The sequence below is a fragment of the Chroicocephalus ridibundus genome, chromosome 3, assembly GCF_963924245.1.
Source record: "Chroicocephalus ridibundus chromosome 3, bChrRid1.1, whole genome shotgun sequence".
NCBI lineage: Eukaryota > Metazoa > Chordata > Aves > Charadriiformes > Laridae > Chroicocephalus > Chroicocephalus ridibundus.
The window spans coordinates 108,594,531-108,609,809 of NC_086286.1; the positions used below are offsets into that span (position 1 = coordinate 108,594,531).

At 37.5% G+C, this 15,279-nt stretch overlaps 1 protein-coding gene across 2 annotated transcripts in view; it reads right to left on the minus strand.

Annotated features, from left to right (window-relative positions):
• PXDN (peroxidasin) overlaps positions 1–15,279 on the minus strand; it is a 97,249-nt gene that overhangs the window by 45,790 nt on the left and 36,180 nt on the right. Inside the window, exons 4-8 of one of the 2 annotated variants that reach the window (XM_063330396.1) lie at positions 13,672–13,743; positions 6,306–6,377; positions 5,617–5,688; positions 3,459–3,628; positions 1,994–2,111 (exon numbers count right to left, since the gene is read on the minus strand). In XM_063330396.1, the coding sequence (XP_063186466.1) occupies positions 1,994–2,111; positions 3,459–3,628; positions 5,617–5,688; positions 6,306–6,377; positions 13,672–13,743 (504 nt within the window). The remainder of the gene's footprint in view (positions 1–1,993; positions 2,112–3,458; positions 3,629–5,616; positions 5,689–6,305; positions 6,378–13,671; positions 13,744–15,279) is intronic. The other variant, XM_063330397.1, reaches the window with a different exon arrangement.

The window sequence follows — 15,279 nt, forward strand, 5'->3', positions numbered from 1 at the left end:
TGTGTTAAGTAAAATAATAAAACTTTTAGTTTTCTCCTAAAAAGAAGAAGAGGACAAACAAAAAATGGACCAATTTTGCTTATGCAAGTATTACATCTTCAAAATGAAAAGCCAAAATACTTTTATGAGTAAAAGCTTACAGGGAAAAAAGTGAACAAAATACACATACCTGGTCTCATTTTCTTGTAAGGCTGCTCTAACTGGCGAATCAATTTAAAATGTTTCCGTTGGAAGTACATGGCTAAGTTCAACACTCAAGATTCTTTCTACTAGGAGAGGGGTCAGTTGCTATAAAACCATCTTTGTGCCAACCTCTGTCTAGATTGCTCGAGGAGCACTAATGATAATTTGTATGATTATAATTTCTACTGGCTTGAAATATAAATTGAGATCTTCAGACTATACCATGGATACGTTTCTGTGGTATTAACTTGCAACAGTTAGGGGTTTTTATAAAAGAACTGTTTCTCCCTCCATCCCTCACTGCATGACGAAGAAAGCACAGAGGAGGGATGAGATCTCACCCCCTATGTACAAAACCCAGCCTGCCTGCTGATCTGTTCAACACACCGCTCAACAGGTCAATGGCTTTTGACTGAAATCTTGCCATATCCAACTACCTTGCAAAGAGCTTTGCTCTCATTCATGCAGCCAGGAAACAAGCCAGAGTCAATAATCCCACACCCCAAGCTCAAATTTCTTCTTAAAACTCTTTCATATGTGTATTCTGAATACATGTTTTCTTTGTTTATTATAAAAAGTACATGAGCCAAAGAAAATTTTAATGAAATAATTATACCATCCATGTTCAAGGCTCTGCTCTTGACATACTCCATAATTGCTGTGCCCTTGCTGCACATGGGGTTCTCACTGACATCAGCACAAAGCTACAGAACGGGGACTCTACATTGTTCCATTTTACCAGCAACTAACAAACTAAAATGGTTCATTTGCTAATACAAAATGTGAGGGAATATATTTTCCACATCAGGTTCTCTATTTGTATAAGAGCATTATTAAGCCAAAGTCTGATTAATCTAGTGGTAAACTCGCAATTCATGTGTGTATCGTAAATTCACATCAGTTTAAAGGGGGGGGATGTGCTGCCACGTGGCTGGCCCAGCCATGCTGTGCCCAGCGCTGCTGGAGGAGCCAGGCACCGGGCAGAGCTCCGGCAGCCCTCTGCAATGGGCTGGCCCTTGGGCTGCTGAGAGACACACATCCTTCACAGGCCCTTCCCTTCATCTCCTAAGCAGTGATGAGAAGCAATGGAGCAGAGGTTGCCCAGAGAGTTATGCCCCCTCCAGCCTTGGAGGCTTCTAAGACCCAACTGGATAAAGCAACCTGGTACGATCTGCTTTGAGCAGAAGGCTGCACTGGAGACCCCCTGAGATCCCCTCCAACCTGAGTTTCCCTACAACCCTGTGATGAAGCACTTGCCTGCCCTCCATGTACTGGTCTGAAGAGCCTGGAAATTGATATAACTCTCTTCTCCTGGACTGGAGCTACGCCTTGGAGGAAAGCTGCCCCCCAGGAGCTGGGGCTCAAGCAAAACCTTCTCTGAAGCCTAACTCTTATCCAGCTGGAGTCCTTTAAAAAAGTAGCTTTCACTCTGCCTCAAAATGTAGGCAAACACTAGCTAACCCACAAACCACACGTGCGAAACATCCATATTGTATTGCCTGGTACTTGTAAATGATTTAGTTTTAACAGGTGTGAGCAACTTTGCAGGTATAGCTACAGTCAAAAATCTTACAAATAGTATTATATTCCTAACTTAATCTTTTCTAAATTTATCAGCTCTTAAGTGTTTAGAATTACTAATGAAACAGATCTGGACCATTATTACTTCATATACTTCTTTTAATCATAATATGTTTCTGCTGTAACTATTCCATCTATTAGCATGTAATGTGTGTGGACACGCACCCAGAAATGTACACACACTCAAACATACTTACATCAGGTTTCTCTCTTCCTCTTTTAAACTTACTTGTTTCGAAGCCAGATAATTTCTGGTTTAGGATTGCCTTCAGCTCTGCAAGTGAAGTACACCGTATTCCCTGAGGTAACGTCCACATCCTGAGGCTCTGATGTAATTCTTGGCCTCTCTATATAAACAATAAAACGTATAAGGAACTCTTACTTGTTTTAAAACTACCAAAGAATGGTAAATAAAAAAAATTCCATACACCTTCTAGAAAACGATATTTCACAAATGTTTTAACTTAAAATATTTATACACTTAATCAGTATTAAACACACTTTTCCCTATGCAAAAGTGACTGTAGGCTTTCTGACTTCCTCCATTGTTCCTTAGGACCTTTTAGCAGACTGGAAATGGATTGTGCAAATTTGTATCAAGTTTTAAAGTAGCTGATTTATTTATTTGAACAGAGGTTCAATTTGCTTATGAAGGAAAAACTTTAAAGCAGCAAGCACAAGCGCCATTTAAAACAACTTCCTTTAGATAAGTATCAGCACCTAACCTGCCTCCTACAGAATAATTTGTCCAGCTTGCTTCCTGCAGTTTACATATTCAGGCTCCTTAGATGTGCAGCGAGCTGGTAGGATGCCATGTGAATTATTCTTGCATCAAATCCCCTTTTTACTATTGTTTTCAATAAGCTTGTAGACACCTACGGTCATAATTCTCATGATCAAAATTATATCCAATACGTAACCAAAAGGACAATTTACGTATTTTTATATCTTGTTCTCATCACTTGTCTGGGCAGGCAAATGCCCATGGCTTGATGCGAAATCTGTATTTTGATTTCAGAATAGAAGAGGTGCTGGGCTGAGCCCTGGGGTGCCCAGGGGGCCAAGCCTCTGCACCCCTAGGCTGAAGGAATACAGATGAACAAAAGAATTATTATAAATTATAAAAGTGCTTATCCATTAATCCTTCACTGACAGACGATTTCAGTGCCTGTGCAGGGCACTTCTTGTAAGTACAGCTGAGTAAAAAAGAAATCCAGTGGCCCGACTCCAATTCCAATAACGTCAACAAGAGTTTTAACAATAAGATCTGTGAAATCAAGAGCAATTCCGTACAGCTTCTTTCTTCCCTTTCCCTTGTGCAGAATAAAGGACACCAAACAATATTAATATAACACCAAAGACCCTAGCTGACAATCCTTTTATGACCAAACTGAAATACAACAAGGAAAAATAAACTCTTTCCAGACAATCACATTTAGTTCCTCAAGGAGAAATTTCAAACACAGCTCCATTTGTTTCATTAGAGATAGGCTGAGGGGTAAAAGCAAACAGTTCTGTCAGCAGCAGACAAAAACTGAGAAGCGACACAGGGCGATTTCTGGAAATAATCAATATTGACCAGAGGTGGTCAGTGTTACCGAAGAGAACAGAACAACAAATTCTAACAAAAAATAAAAATACAGTTTAGGTACGTTTAAAACATTAAAGAAGCCATCAGGAAGTGGCAAACCCACCACAGTTAAGTTCTTCTGGTGTTATTGTGGCCACTGATCTTCCCTGGATCCTTCGTGGATACTCACAGGTCGCTGCTGCTTGAGCGTTACCCGACTCTGCGTACGTCTTCAGCAGCTCCGCCAGCCACAGGATTTCGCAGTCACAGTGAAGGGCGTTGGAATCCAAACGCCTGCACAAAACAAGCAGCAGCCACAGCGCCTGTTAGCTTATTTTGCTAGGATCAAAGCAGTTCTGCAATACCAGCAGCGCCTTTATCTGTGAATGCAGACCACGGGCAATATGGAATACAGCTGACGGTCACTTGTTTATATGCATTCTGGTAGTTTTTATTATAAAAATGCATATTATTTTTACTGCTAGGGTAGGAGTATGTTCAACATAGCAAGCACCTAAAAAAAAAAAAATTTCTTTTTTAACTCCAGCACCCAGTGAATAAATCAGGTTTTATTTAGATGTTATACAGACTTTGCTTAAATAAGGAACTTAAACCCTTCTCCCCACATTTTTTTCTGTTTAATACTTATTACTGTAGTAACTTCACAGCTACCCTGACATTTTTACAACTTCCCATTTTGCTGATCAGGCAACTGAGACAAAGACCCACAGTTTTATTTAAGCACTAAGCTCTTGTTGAGTTCAGTGGGTCAGTAATGTCGTAAAACACCTGCCTACTGCAGATAACGAGAACCTGTAAATTCTGTTGACTTTTTTTCTAGCAGTGAAGGGCCCTGTTACTATGTGGAGCGCTGCACTTTCTGCTGTAGGGCTCTGTAGGAAAAAAAAACATTAAGTACAGAAATCTGTACCATTAAATATATCTATATATAGATTGGAAATAAAATTGCACTACAAAGCAAACCTCAGTTTGGTGTATCTTCGGGGGTAGTAAACTTTTTGATCATTTTGTCTTTCATATTTTTTTTAACCTCTTGTATAAATGCCCAGATACTATTTCTTCCCTGTTCTGCTACGAAAAACAGGCAAGAACAAGCGAAACTATTTTAAAAGTTACTGTACAAATGTCTCACAGTATATCAGATGTTACTGGTAGAATTCAAGTCTGGAACATGAAAGTCACGATGTGACCTTTAGAGATAAGGTGTCCCAGGTAAGAGGATACCAGATCAGTCCTGCCCAGTGTCCTGTTCCACTAACAGCCACTATTACAATTCCCCTTTACCTAGGGATTATGTGAAGAAGCATCACTTTCTGTTTGCTTGAACTCCACAAGAATTTAAGGGAGGTATGAGTGAAGCAGCTACTACTGGAAGGTGCATACATCACCAAAATTTACTTCATTCTGCCTTTTACCCACAGTTAAAGGTATGGTTTTACAACTGTCCTAAACCAGCAGGATCACCTTCATGCTAAGTCTCTTGTGATCTCTTTCCTGGTGACTTGCTGCCCACCACACCCTCAGCAGTCCTCTCGGAAAGGGGGGTATGAATCCATGACTGCCTTTCTCGATACAGCAGTCTTGTATCATTTAAAGAATGCTTATCCTAGATCAGTGGATATCCAAAGCGAGGGATAAAAAAACTCTCTGAAAGTCACCTTACTATGGTTACTCTTACTGAGTTCAAGTTTTCAAATGCTACTGAGGGACTATGAAGCCTCTAATTTTCCAAGTTAATGGCATTTCAAGGACTGTCTTCTAAAGTTCCTTTTGAAAGTAATACTTATATTCTTGAACCATTGAGCACCTTTTTACAACCCTGTTTTTACCATCAGATAAAGACAAATAAAACAATTAAAAGAAAATACCAAAATAATCAAATATTGAAAGACACCATAGAAGGATCATCCAGTAAGACATAGACAAGAGGGAGACCCCCTAACAAAATTAAAATAAAAAAAAAAAGAAGGATCCCTGTATATTATTTACTCTACAAAACAAGACTATATGATTACAAATAATTCCAATACAGGAAACAAACAAAAGGATTTAGTCAGTCACTAAAGACAGTAGGATATTAAGCAATGGTCTCAATCTATGTACATAAACAACTGGAGCACAGCTTAGGAAAAATTATTTAATATTTAAAACGATTACACAATGAAAGGCATTTGCGAGGAAGATAAATATCACAAGATGAGATGCAGTATAATTAGATTATTTAACCTTTCTTTAGTTCAATAATATTTCAGTTTACTTACAGTCTCTTCATAGATTCTAAGTGACTAAATGTTCCAGGAATCAAATGAGCTATTCTGTTGTTATGCAAAAATCTGTTAAAAAGCACAGAAATATGCATGTAATAATTCAAATTTTGATACTTCCTCATTTCATTTACATTCTTCTGAAAGTCCCTTAACAGTAAGTAATTTTACAAAATCAAAAATAACTGAACATTTCTCAGCAATTCAGTGGCTGCTAGTTTTTAAGTGGCCTCCAAGGTGTATTTGGTGTGTCCATATGGAGAAAAAGAAGCCACAAAAAGACAAAGTAACCAAAAGGAAGGGAATTCATAAGCATTCAAATAAGAAACTTAAAAAAAAAAAAAAAAAAAAAAGAGAGAGAGAGAAAAGAGAAGTCATAATATAAATCATCATCTTCTTCATTCATAACATTTATTTTAGGCCAAACATTGATCACAGCTCTTTGGGAAATAGTTTTGCAATAGAAAAATATACCACAGGCAATGCTCACTTCTGCATTCCTCTAAGGTCAGCCTGACCAAAGTGTTCTTGGCAAAGACTATATAGTAGTTACAATAAAAAACTTTAGATTAAAAATAATCCATGGGAATGATAAAAATATTATTTTCCAGTTTCAAACATTTGATTTAATTCAAACAAAGAAGCAAGCTGACTTCTGAATCTTACCCCAAGAAAAACAAACTTACAGCCTTTCAAGTTTTGGAAGATGGGTAAAGGAATCAGGTTCCAACGTTTCTATTTGATTAAAGTGCAGATACCTGAAAATATGTTAAACAAAAAGAAAAATACTGAAACAGTGTTCTTAATGAAGCTGAAAGAAATAAAGCATTTGTTATTGTTTACACACTGACACATCTAAATGGTGATAGTGATGTAGTGGTTTAACTTCTGTTATCATCTGAAACCTAAGAAATACAAGACATGACAAACAAGAAGGGTTTGCAGACCACTATATAGTGTGTGTTTCTGTGTCTGTCTGCGTGTGCAAAATATATGTACACATATGTGCAAAAAAACCTGTCTGAAAACCATTACTTTGGAGACACTATTTCAAACACTCTTTGCCAAGTCTAATTTTCATTAGTATGCATATTTGAATAAATACATATGGAAAAAATAAGGTTTTTTTGTTTTTTGTTTTGTTTTTTTTTACAGGAAGATGTTGCAGAAATAGAAAATATTTATGGTTTCCAAGAGAATAACATTTTTAGTGGGCAGCTGTTTTCATTGCTATCACATTGAGTGAAAATTTCAAAAGATCCTGAGAAGTATCCTGCTCTAGCCCATGAATACTGGCGTTTAAAGCTATGAACACTCTCAAAAGCCAGACAAATTCATAATATAAACCCAAGTTTGATTGAATTGCTTTTAGATTAAGGGATTCCCAGCAACTGGTGTACAATTAACCACCACAGCTGTGCCCTCTTTGATGCTGTTGATGCTTATGTGTGCTATTAATATTACACAGCAACAAATATTACACAGCTGTTAATCCTGTAAAACTGGAAAAGTCTAACATAGCAAGATAATTAATCAGGCTATTAATCTGACTGTGAAAAAGGATCATTCCAGTTTTGACTATGTTGTGGAGGTACTCCATACCTTAGATGAGATGAGAAAATAATAAGTAATTGATAAGACTCGCACAAGGAACTGTGAAAATTATTTATAGACTTTGGATCCTGATTACATTCAAGTGTATCCAAACCTCCTAAATTTTCCTATTTGACCTCCGACAAACTCAGGAACATCTGGAGAATGTGCACATCTAGGAATCACCGTGGACTGCAGAATGAAAATACCCATAATTTAAAAAGAAAATCTCAGACCCCAAAACCTCCTGAAAAAATCAGTCCTTCAGCATGAAAAGTAGAAGGGCACAGGTAGTCCCTTGTGCTGGAACACCGCACGCGCTCTACTCCCTGACCTGAGCCGAATGGTCACCGCAGAGAGAGGGAAGAGGGAAGAAGCAGCGATGGGATTGCGGCGAGGCAGCCAGCCCCGAGCCTGGCAGTGTCCCAGACCCCCTGCCAGCAGCAGCGTGGCCAGAACGCGAGCCAGTGAGCGATGCCAGGGAGCAGTGAATGGGGACCACAGAAAAAGCCAATAAATCAGCACAGACGTGATCAGGCACATTGGAGTGTCAAGTCTGCTTACTGCCAGTGCAACGCGTGGCCACATAGTGCAGCAAGCAGAGAGTGTGGTCGTGTTTGCATAAAGAAACAAGAAGCGCGTAATCATGCTATGCCTGCCAGTCTTCATCTCCCTTTTGAAAATACAGACCAATTTCATCTAAATTAAAAAGACAAACATCTCAAAGGCAGGTACTTCCTGCAAGGTTCATTCAAACCACCAGAGGAGAGAAAAGAGACCTCTGTCAGGTCCAGCCCTGAGGAAGGACCAGCAGAATGGGACTGGTATCTGCCCCATGGGCAGGCACAGCTCACCAGGAGCCAGGGCTCTGCTTGCCCACCTCCCCAGCATCACCAGCATTCGGGAAGGGGCAAGGAAAGATGGGGATCACTGCAGTGGGAGAGGACGAAGGGAAAAACGAGGCACAAATATAGGGTTTGTTAGTTCTTCTGGAGCAGCTTTGGGTTTGGCAAAAATAACATACGCTACTTCTTGTGCAGCCAATGGGAATTTTTTCCTTTTTAACTTTGTTAATTCTACTTGCATTTTTATGATTCATGAGCACCTTGCAAATATATCTCCTCATCTTCCCAATAAATTAATCTCTTGTACTTCTTTGGCATTGACAAGGCAAGATTTGTAGGTACAAGTAATACCTCTTACTAGAACAACAAACAATGTCTGAGGCACATTGAGGCACAGAACCCCTCTTCAGGTCCCTGGATCAGAGGTGAGATTAGCAGAGACAAAAAGAACAGATACCTCTCTCAGATGGTTTACGTGATACATATACATCATTAAACCCAAAGCAACAGCTCATAACTGCTGATTAATAATCAAGACTACTATACTTATAGATCTAAAGAATACTTTATGTGCCTGAAAACTCATCTTGGTTTTCCAACCAAATTAATCAGTCTAAAGAATACAGTACTTCTGTTATAAAACCTGCCTGGTTTACAACCTCAGATCATCACAGATACAACTAGTATAATTCAGGCACTGAAGCACATTATAACCGTTAATTTTACCTCATCAGAAATCAGAGTGCCTAAAGTAGCTCAAAAAAATCAAATCATGAAGTCCAACTGGAAAATACTCTCAACTGCTTCATATGACAAGTTAGTTGGGTTTTGCAGGTCTTTAAATCATGACCTCAAAAAAGTCCTGAGCAACTTGTCAGGCAATTTATAAACAGAACAAGGTGTTAAAAATGTGGACAAAGTAATTTACAACAAGTGTAATTCTAAAAAAAAAAAAATAATAAAAAAAAAAAGCAGAAACCAAATTGCATTGTAAGTCTACAATAAAAAGAATTAAAAATCCTTGGCTTTACAACCTACACTTTAATCCCATTTTATCACTTAGGTTTATCACTTACATTCTTTTCTTCTACATACCCCACTAATACTTTTTTAAAGGATTTTTAATATTTTAATTAACATGAGAATTTCTTGGACTGGAAATTCACTTTAATGTCTTTATAGACATATTTTATGTTCAGAGTATAAAACACTTTTAAAAATAGTAGTATGATGTAATGAATTTGATATTAAAAAGACTTTCATAATGGAAATTTAAAGAAAAGACATGCAAGAGTGATTTTTTTAATACCCTTGTATCTTTCTTTTTTAATTCTGAATTCACTATCAAGGATGAAACAGAAGGAAAGGAAATTCTTAAAGGGAAAAAAAAAAAAAGTCCAAACCAAACACACCCAGAGGAAGATAAAGATTTGATCAAATAAGCATGGTACAGATTTTTTTTTTCGTTACTATTAATCTTGGGGGATGAACATTTACAGTAAAATTCAGTCCCAGTGGCATTTTTCACAGCACTAAATTTAGGATTACATTTCTGTAGCATAAAATTTTTGTAGAGGATTACTTTTATCATATACGCCAATTGTTCATTTCTAATAGTATCTCCACATCTTTGGGGAAGTACTTAAAATCCATTAGTTGAGTATAATCTATGTTCTAAATATTTAAATAGCTTGTTTGCCATTTGATTATTTGAAAGAGAATGAACAAACATATTTTCCCACATTTATTAAAGACCTTTCCCTGCCCAGGGGTACAACAAGAAGTAAAAGTCTTAAACCACAAGGAAAGAGATTTAAATAAGATGTTACACTAGCAATATAAAATATTGGAACAGGATACTTAGCAGATTATGGAATCCTCTCTTTAAAGACTTTTAAAATAAGGCTAGACAAATATCTGTTTCTAGTCATCTAGGTTTGTTGTCCCTAGCTGATCGTATTTTAGAATAATAAGGATTCTCAAGGTCCCTTTCATACCTTTTAGGTTTGTTTGTTTATTAATTAATTCTCTTTCATTATTCCTTACCATAGGTATTTTTAGCAGCAATGAGACTTTAATCAGGCTCCACTGTGTTAAATGTTCATAACTGCTCACCTACAGTTATGCAAAAACCAGAACTCTTTATAATATAAAACTTCAAAGAATTCATAGCAACGTTTCAAAGATACTGAAAATTGAATTGAGGGAAATAAAATTAATATAACACGCTGCATCACTGTATGTAAGAGAGTTTTTATCTATTAGTTTTCCCCAAAATATGCACATATGTACACAAACTACAGTATAACTCTAATAACATCTTATAAAGAACAAAATATGTTAATATGAAAGTTAAAAGAAAATGCATAATTAGTATTCTAGTAAAATTAGGTAAACAGATTTAAATAATTCCATTAGTATTTGGGGATCCCACTAGTTAAGGACTGCAGAGAACACTTTTTATCCCTGATACATACAGCTCTTAAACCATAGATATCTTAAGTAGATATCTGGAAGAAAAACAACGTACACACTTTTGGAAATAGACCGCATTTAGAGCTCGATCTTGGGATCCAGATACAGCAAACTCGTGACCTCCCAAGCCAGGTATTTGCGACATTTCAGGTGGGATTCAGTTGTTTCAGCACAGGTGTATAGAGGCATACAGCAGTTGTCGAAGCACAAGCATATAGAGGCAGCTTTCGTTGCCTTTCGGGTGCTCTCTCTGCCTTCCGGCTGCTGCTCCCAAAAAATGCAAGTTTCCTGCAGCTTTGTATTGCATTTGCCAGACCCAAACATATGTCTTGCAGATTTAACAGGGTTGAAAGTGGTACTAAGCAGCTACTTTTCGTCAGCTGACTTTCTCCCTTCATGCCCTGTCATGACATAAGAGTTAGGTGACGAAATATGTATGGCTCAGTGTGCTCAGTGTGTTCTACCTAACTGCCAAGTTTTTTCAGAATTTACTCTAGCACAGGCAAGTTTCAAGATCTGATTCAAAGATCTTATTCCCTTGGCAGAAATTTCCAAATAAAAAGATATTTCTACTACATCAGCAGCTAAGAATTCTGCCGTGGAGGTTTCAGTAGGATCCTGCCAGCAGGAGCAAATACTGGGTTTTTTCTTCCCTTATACATGCAACAGGCCTCCTAAATCAAACTATATTTACAGTTTCTCTCAAAAAAAACCCCAAAACAAAAAAAAAAACCAAAAAAAACCAGAAAACAACCAATCCCAAAACAGAAAACTGTTTGCTTTCCTGTTCATTTAAAAAAAAAAAAAAAAAAAAAAAAACAAAAACAAAAACCCAAAAAACCCCTATCAGTTTCATAATACTTCATTGGAACACAAGAAATTACTATGAATCAAGTCTTCTCCTAAGACGTGGACCGCAGCATCTGCTTCTGAGAGCTCTGCCGAAAACTGAGAGAGCATTTGGCTGAGTCAACAAATCCAGCAGCAAAATGTGTTTGGTAATTTGAGGCCATGGAAGCCTCAATTGCAGAAACATTGCACCGAGTAGTTGATACAGTCCCAAACTGAAGTTAGAGGACTTGGGAACTTGTTCATGACGCCTAACTTTTGCCTTGACAACACAGTCTTTCTCCAAAAATAATGTGATAAAACAGACTCTGCAGAGTCAGAATGTATTTTTTTGCTAAAGATGCATAAATCATAGAATCATAGAATCCTCATGATTGGAAAGGACCTTTGAGGTCATCGAGTCCAACCACGACAAATCTCTCAAACTCTTATAAACTACAAATCTCAATGAACACCCTCTTATTGAATTTCCTTCCAGGCCTGCTGCTGGCTTCCTGTGCTCCTGTTTTCCCACCTGGCGAGCCTTCTTTTTAAGATTTGCCCAGGCGAAGGGCTCCAAAAGAAGCGAGATTTCTGATGTGCACCCAGCAGGGCAGTAACCCCCCCCCGCAGCTCACCAGACCAGCCATAGGCCCTGCTTGTGGCAACTGATGCCGCGACTCAAGTTGGCAACTGGTGGCAACTGATGCCACGACTAAGCATTGACCATGCCAGGCTCCGTTTCCACACTTCCCAGCCAGAGATGAGACTCAAACCCTGCTCAAAACTTAATTTCATACAGAATAATGTTGATGTCTCAAGTTTGGAGCTGAAGCTGATACGGTGTGAAATCACTGCAGGAAGAGAGGCTTAACTTTAATCGAGCGTAAAAGTACATTCAGAAGGTGTTAATATTCCAAAGTGATTTATGTTTTCCTTTCATAACATAGATCAACAGGAAATACAGCAAACGAAAAAAGGAAAAATGTTGCCACTTGCAGCATATCAGGCTTGTGGCATGGGGAAGAATATTATTTTGGAAGTAATTCAATATATGGGCCTCAATATTGAAAATTCTACACAGAAAATAAAAATTGGTATTAGCATGCAAGTAAGCCCTACCAGTTGCTGCCAATATGCTGCAGTAATCATTTCTAGAGTAGGAGGAAGAGGAAGAGAAAGGCATTAAGGAAACAAATGACATTTATGTATAATAATTATCACTTTTGATTGATATAGAAGCTCTTCCTTCAAAAGGTCTCTATTGCCCTCTAAAATGAACGTGTATGGTTTTGTACCCATCCGAAGTGTCATTTTATTTCAGACACACACTGTGTCCACTTACACCCACTAGAGCTTTATAGTAACAAGAAAACTGGTACATATCCTAGAAAATTTGTAATACAGTGATAACTATCAGGAGTTTCAAAATTTATGTTGGTCCTAGAAGAAAGACGTCGTCTTCTTCAGACACCTTTCTGAAGAAGCACCTAAAATTTATATGCTACAAAACTCATTGGTCTAGTACCATTATTTGGCAGTCAAACTGTGCAATAGCTCTTTCTGTTTTTCTAAACATTACCACAATAGATCTATAGCAATGCTTTCTGATTATAAAACAAAATACGCTTAATGGAATCAATACAATCAGTTTTTGTCATGCTAAGGACTGCATTTTTCATTCTTTTTCAATAGAAATTATTTTTCAATCATTATAGAGGAAAATGAGTATGCTTTTAATCAGTCTCTCTAGAAGACATTACTGAAACATCTACAGTACAAACAATGAAATTTCTTACTTTTTAAACATCAGTATATGGCAATGATTAACACCTATCAAGAATAGTAAGGTTTTAATTTTAAAATCTCTTCTTGTTTTAAAATATAACAAAACTGAGTTAAACTTCAAGACACTAATTCAGCTTTAAACAAAAACAAAGTAACTGCCGCAGTCAAAGGAATTGCAACGTTATAAAACCTACAGAAATGAAATCAGAATCTCTCTCTGAGCAATACGCATTAGTTTTCAACATTTTCCACAATAATGCTTCTTCTTTGTCAAAGCTATGTAACAATGTATAGGGACACCGGGAATGCAAATCACAAATGAAAGACAAACACAGAAATGAGGAATTTGACACAGAGATCAATTGTGTTTTTTCACATGCAAATGATTATGGGGCTCTCTGCCTAACAACCCAGGGAGTGCGGACATGCAGAGCATGCAGGCAGGATGTACGGATCAAGGCGTGCACTTTTCCTCTGCAGGGGAACCATGGAGATGACAGCACAGAAGAGAAAAGGCACTTACAGTTGTTCTAGAGAGGCAAGTCCTTTAAATGCTTGCCTGTCAATTGACTGGATTTCATTCTTGTACAAATAGCTGAAACAAGAAACAATCAGTAATATTAGTACACAAACAAGAGCTACATGAAGGTGGAAAAGAAGAATTAAGTTGACACGTGAAGACAGTTTTTCAACTACATATTAGGAAAAAAATACAAAACAAAAACTAAACACATACACATAAAAATACTTTGCTTTTGAGATTTCATCCCAAATGTTTGCCAGGAAAGACAGAAGTCTGGGGCCTTGTAGGCCATGAGGCTGTCACCCGGATGGTCTTGGGCTTCCCAGTCCTCACTGTTGTTACTTACTGTTTCTTTGCCCCTCAGTTTCTTGATGGGCTTGCCAAAAGTCAAAATCAATTCAACTCAATGGGACAGAATTGCATCAGAAGTGCCTTTACCAGAACACACCGGGGACGCCATGGGCCTCTTGGTTTCTTTAAAATATCTCATCTGAATACTGGTACAAATATTCCAATTATGATGGAATAAGTCTTTTTACTGGACTTGGAGAACAAACAGTGAGAATTTCTATAACTCTGCCTGTGTCACCTTTTGAATATTTAAAAAAAAGATACAAGTTAGAATATTGGTATCACATCCATAAAACAGCATTGTATATTTGCTTTATCACTGTGTATAAAACGGACAGTAGGTCCCCATTGATACTCAATAATATAAACAGAATAAACATATGCAGAGTACCAGTACGTTCACATGTGTTGTCTATACCTTTTCTACAGAATTAAATTAAAATAAAATAAATCAGGATGGATCAGTGTATGTGCTCACGTTTGTCATGCTTTTAACAGCAAGAATGGTTTACTGAGAGGGTGTTGGAGAAAAATCACGCAGTTTAGCTGACGACTGCAGTTTCTGCCTGGAGGCAGCAAGTGAAAATACTTCTGTGGTTCAGTGTTGGTCACTCTCTTTTTGCGTTAGGGTTAGGAAGAGGTTCACACAGTTAAGAACTTCTCACAATTATTTGACAAACGATTTGAAACTCAGTTAATCAGGCATGGATCTCTATGAAGAAGGCATGAAGTGACTTTGGACCACAAATGGCTTTATTAGCAGGCGTTTTATTAGTACTGGTTTTGGCCTTTCTGTTATTACAGTTTTCAGTAACTTACTGGAAATACCACAAACTTCTTTTGATGCAACAGATAAAACACTGGCTCTGCTGGAGTTGGTGGCAGTTTGGCAGTTTTTACACTGACTTGACAATGGGCAACATTTCACAGTAGGCCCTAACAAATGGCAGGTATCTGAGGTTTGGGGGACAATATGGAGTAGTATTCATCCCTTGAGTCTAAACTTAATTTACCAATGCATTGCTTGCTGAGATTACACCACATTGATATACAGAGACTCAGGTGTGCCTAATTAACACAGATACACATCTGAACAAAAAGCAGAGTTCCTCCAATAACAGAATAACAAGGAAGCAAAAATTTCTGATGTTTTTTAAATGCTCAAAATTAAACTGGAAAATAATACTATGATGTGAAATTACTGTAAAATCTTTAAAAACACTTTGAAAAGAGAGATAGTAGATGTATTAGACACTT